Source organism: Octopus bimaculoides, chromosome 7, assembly GCF_001194135.2.
Source record: "Octopus bimaculoides isolate UCB-OBI-ISO-001 chromosome 7, ASM119413v2, whole genome shotgun sequence".
In the NCBI taxonomy this organism is placed as follows: Eukaryota; Metazoa; Mollusca; class Cephalopoda; order Octopoda; family Octopodidae; genus Octopus; species Octopus bimaculoides.
In genome coordinates, this window is record NC_068987.1 from 16,055,845 (window position 1) to 16,061,107 (window position 5,263).

General features: G+C 35.5%; 1 protein-coding gene across 4 annotated transcripts in view; it reads left to right on the forward strand.

The window, feature by feature from the left end:
• LOC106873380 (serine-rich adhesin for platelets) overlaps nt 1–5,263 on the forward strand; it is a 178,690-nt gene that overhangs the window by 148,750 nt on the left and 24,677 nt on the right. For 3 of the 4 annotated variants that reach the window (XM_052969284.1, XM_014920720.2, XM_052969285.1), the window contains one exon: nt 2,654–3,034. The exons of the other annotated variant lie outside the window; for it this stretch is intronic. In XM_052969284.1, the coding sequence (XP_052825244.1) occupies nt 2,654–3,034 (381 nt within the window). The remainder of the gene's footprint in view (nt 1–2,653; nt 3,035–5,263) is intronic. 4 annotated transcript variants of the gene reach the window in all.

The following is a 5,263-nucleotide window of genomic DNA, read 5'->3' on the forward strand; positions in this document are numbered from 1 at the left end:
ACACACACACACACACACACACACACACACACACACACACACACACACACACACAAAGTGTACAGATATTTAAATGAGTATACCATCTGAATATCACCATTTATATAGAGTTCTTCTTTAAAAAAAGATAAGTAAATCGTTTATCAGTCTTTGTTATAAATTTTCTACACATAAATGTAAATAAAGAAAAAAATGTTTATAGATGTCTGTGAGGAAATGAAATTAAAAGTGAACATATATCTGAACAGAGAAAGCAGAGCCTGAATTGATAGAATACTAGACAGAGAGACAAAGAGGTTAGCAGTTCATGTGTTACCACTAGCTTTGAATTGTGACCTTGATGGAGAAACTGCACTCAGCTTTTAAATCTTCCACACAATGTAGTGTAGTTGTTTGCTGTTAACTGAAGTAAGAATATAAAGTAGATAATTTGTTGCATTAGCTTATAGCTTGAGAGAGAGAGAGAGAGAGAGAGAGAGAGAGAGATGGGTACTGTTGAGTTACCTTAGATACACTACTATATAAAGACAGTTATTCAGTGGTGATCCTGTAGATTTGAACAATAAGGAAATACTTTCTGCAAATTTCTTAATGTTGTTCAAGAACATGATTCAATTTATTTATTGCAAAGTGTGTTTTGTTTTATGGATGCACTCTTTTTCATGTTACAATTTAGCAGCAATAAATTATCTTTTAAATGTTTGCTTTGCTCTAATTTGTACAGCAAATGCTATTTACCACCTAGAGCTTTCACTTTTATCTTTTCATTAAAAACCTATAACGGAGAAAAGAATTGGTTTCATGTAAATTAAAGAGAAGTGAAATTAATGATCAGTCATCGAACATACGCTGTTTGTGCTTGTTGGAAACACTCTATTATGGGAGGGAAGAGAATTATTGTAACCAATTATTAATCTTTGTAAATTGACCATTAGGAAAACTTTAAATAAGAAACGCAGTTTGTCATTATTAATTCCATAAGATTGTCTCACCTCTCATTATATGCACAGAAATATCTGGAAACATTTTGATATATAATTAGTTGAACACAACAGAAAGAAAATATTTTCATTTTTATTTTGCTACAGTTTAGATTCTTTATTTAATAAATAATGGTTCTTCTATCCTAACACGATGATAGTGAACTGTCAGACAAAACGTTAGCATTTATGACTGCAAACTCTGATTGAATACTTTGCTAGAATATTTCTAAAAATCAAACAACAGTGATTTATTCTTATAACAATCTAGCATTTTTCCATGGTATTACTATTGGATTGTCGTCTCTATTCACTGCAATCAGCTTCCCCTCCTAATTAATCAAATAGCATAGTCATGTAATAGCATCTTGCATCTGTAAGGATGTGATGCCCGCACATACAATGTCTACATTCCGTTCATCATCCATTGCTGAACAGCTGTGATGTTTAATCACAAGTTAGCCTTTGTGTGTGTGTGTGTGTTTGTGTTTGTGTGTGTTGGCGAAGGGTTTACACATGCACAAACTTGTCTTCCAATTGTTTTAGAAGAAGAGAATGTACCACCAAGGTGCATGATATCCAAGGGAGGTAATTCAGGCAACCCCCTTCTCCTCCTCTATAAAACACTAAGTTAATTATAGTGCTTACATGGAATAACTATTAAATATAACATTATTCTGTTTTTGTGTTTTTCTCTCTCCATAATTGAAAAGTTTCCTTGTATTGATTTGAAAGGAAATCTCAAATAAGACGGTAGAAACCTAACAGAATATCAAAAGAAAAAAAATCAACAATTTTTATAATCAGGGAAAAATTCGTCTGAAGAACATTAAATTGGTCTTTATAAAACAAAAATAAAATACAAATCTAGAAGCGTGTGTGTGAGTGAGAAAGAGAGAAAGAGAGAGAATTACATCAGTAAATTTCAAACAACCGAAATACCTCATGGTGATCCAATAGCAGGTTGTACAACACAGACTGTTGCAGATCATCACAGCTAGCCATAAATTGCTTGACTAAAACAAAAGACACAGTCTCTTAAACAGAATGTTATAAAGCATCTCCAATTGATCTGACTTAATATTCTGTGCACACTGGCTCGGTTGTTCTCAAAATGTTGTGTAATTTTTGTATTGCAGCGGCAATGCAGTTATTTAGTGATTAGATATTCCTATTTATTTATCCATGGTTTTCATCTCTTTTATTATTAATTCACTGTTTTGACAGCAGCCACAGGGAAAGAAGTTGGTGGGTGGTGAAAAGTTATTTGTTTTGTAATAACATATACCATCTTAGATAATATATTTGGAAAATGTAACAATATCGACATCTATTTCAGTGTGATAACCAGACTTTTCTTTCTCTATTTTTCTCTTTTTTTTCCTTCTTTGAAAATCCTTTGATATCTTCATACCTCACAATAAAATTGTTACTTGGATGATAAGTAAATGAAAATAAAGAAATAGTTGACAGATTTTTCTGATATTCAGGAGAAAAGGTCTAGCCAGTCCTATGTTACTATTGACTTTTCAAGGCAAATATATTTATATATATATATATTTTTTTTTGCGAACATTTAATCCAAGTTTCCATGGATTACCAGCTTCCAAATTATCGTCAAATGGTGGTCACCCATTGTGTTGTTGTTGTTGTTTTTTTTTTTCTTCTTACAGTATGTGGAGGAGGTGGAGGTGGCGGGGGAGAGGGAGGAGAAAGTTTAGCCAGTCCTGATAGTCAATCTCAGGAAGTCCTAGTCCAGCAGCTGCCTGTGACCACAACTCCCGTTTTGCAGCTGCAGCAGTCGAATGGGGAGCAGCCGGTTCAGGTGGCTGGTACTGAATCCAAAGATGTCACTTCCTTGGGTCCAGCCAGTGTGGTTACCATGTCCAACGTGACAACTTGTAGTTCGATCTCTGCGGTTCCCAGAACTTTACCAGCCAGCACAGACGGAGGTGATACTGTAAAGGAAGCAGCAATTCCCATAGCAAGCACCCCAACTGTGTCAGACATCCCTGGCAGACGAAATATCAGGCAGGCTTTGCGACCTAAGCGATGTAAATATTCCAATTATTTCCATTTTTTTCTCTTTTGATCTTTTGTGACTGTGAAAAGAACCAGCAAACTCATGCTTTATTAAACTTTTACGCGTTTGTTTATCTTTTGCCCCAGGTGAAAAAAAAAAAAAAAAAGAAAGAAAGAAAGAAAAAGAAATTCCTTAATTTTTTTTATTTATTTATTAGTTTCTTTTTGGTTTTTTTTCCTTCCCCATTTATTGTGGTTGAAATGTTTGATTCTAATCATGATTAACAGACATTGGTTGTTATTTAGTTGGAATGTAGTTTGGCTTGCTGATAATGCACTGGATTCTTGCACATTAAATCTATTGTTCTCCCCCTCCCCCCTCCTACTTTTGCCTATCCTTCTATCTCCACCTGTCTGTCTATCTCCCTTCCGTTGGTTTAGTACTTGCAGAGAGATAACAAGAACTAACATCTTATGTAGTGTGTTATGAAGCTTAGAATATCTTTATTATTTTTTTGGTTTGATACATGCTTGCACACATAGAGATTTTTGGTATGCATATGTCCATGCACATGCGTAGGCAACCGAGTGCATGCACACACATTCACATACAAAGTGTCTGTAATATCTGGGAGTAACTATGCTCATTTCTTATAGCATGCACACACATACACTTAGCAGAACTATCTAAACTAATACAGTTTAGATGTTTTTTTGCAAAGTTAGGTATTTATTATCAAGTGAGACTTGTTTGAAAATAGATTTTGGTAAGATTATTATGCATGATTTAAACCTATCAGTCAGCTGCTTATGATGTGAATTCATTGCTGTTGTGTTTCTTTGGAACCATAAATGGCACTGTATTTGTTTATAACCATTTTGTTAACAAACATGAGCTGTTCCACCAGAAGCTAGCCTAAGCTTCTAAGTTGAATTTTCCATGCTGTTGTCTTAGTTGCTCTTTGTTATGCTATTTATTCTATGCTGGTCTGTTATTTCAGTATTCATCTTGAAGGCACAGGCATAGCTGTGTGGTTAAGAAGTTTATTTTTGTAATCACATGGTCTTGGGTGCAGCCCTGACTGTGTGACACCTTGGGACAAGTGCCTTGTGAATGAAATTGGTTGAAAGAGATTGTATTAGAGCCCGTGGTGTGTGTGTGTGTGAGGAGAGAGAAAGATGTCATTTTCTGCTTTGCACAAGATTGTCTGCTGAGGAGGGTGTGGAAACCAATGTCATGTTTGCTTTGAAGTTTAGCTTGTAATTTCCTGAATCTGTCAAAACCTACTCGATGTACTTTATCTCATCTCATTTTACCATCCTTACTGTAAAATACACCAGTTTGAGCATGGCCGTTGCCAGTACCTCCTGACTGGCCTTCGTGCCGGTGGCATGTAAAAGCACTCACTACACTCTCGGAATGGTTGGCATTAGGAAGGGCATCCACCTGTAGAAACTCTGCCAGATCAGATTGGAGTCTGGTGTAGCCATCTGGCTCACCAGTCCTCAGTCAAATTGTCCAACCCATGCTAGCATGGAAAGCGGATGTTAAACGATGATGATGATGATGATGACTGATCCCACAACAAACATTATGTTTGTAGAGTACTCCCTATGTTCATCATTTTCATCACTAATTCCAGTCTACAGAAGCTGAAGCTGATTCACAACTTAGCTGTTGTTACCTTCCCGTCTTGTGGTATCTGCATAAACTCTAGTTTTAAGGCAACTAAAACAATGTTATCATATAATAGATCTTGAGAAAATATCTGATTTCACTAGGGTGTTTCATCATTAAGCCATTTGGTCAGTGCTATCTCCAGCCTTGTATAAATGTATTTGAGCTTCATTTCCTCAAGCTTCCAAAAGCTTCTGAATAACAGAATCAACACAAATACGAATTTGTTGTTTCATGTGAAAATGTACTGCAAATCTGACATATACAAAGCAAAAAAAAAATATTACATTGCACAAATTATTTATGTTGGAACTTAGAAAGTCTAGCCTTGCAGATAGAATTTAGATACACTTAGGACCTCAGCTGTTGAATGAAACCTGCCCAATTTATGTCAGTATGAATAACAACAATAACAATACTAAATTGTAGAGTAACTCAAACTTATTTTAGTACAGAACATTTATATGAGAAAATATAAGAGAAAGTGAAGTGTCCACACAGCCCTGGGTGGTGTCAATTTTGGTTGTTCTTGAATGTATTGCTCTTTTGGGACTACTCATTTTAATTATCCCCCCCCCCCCCC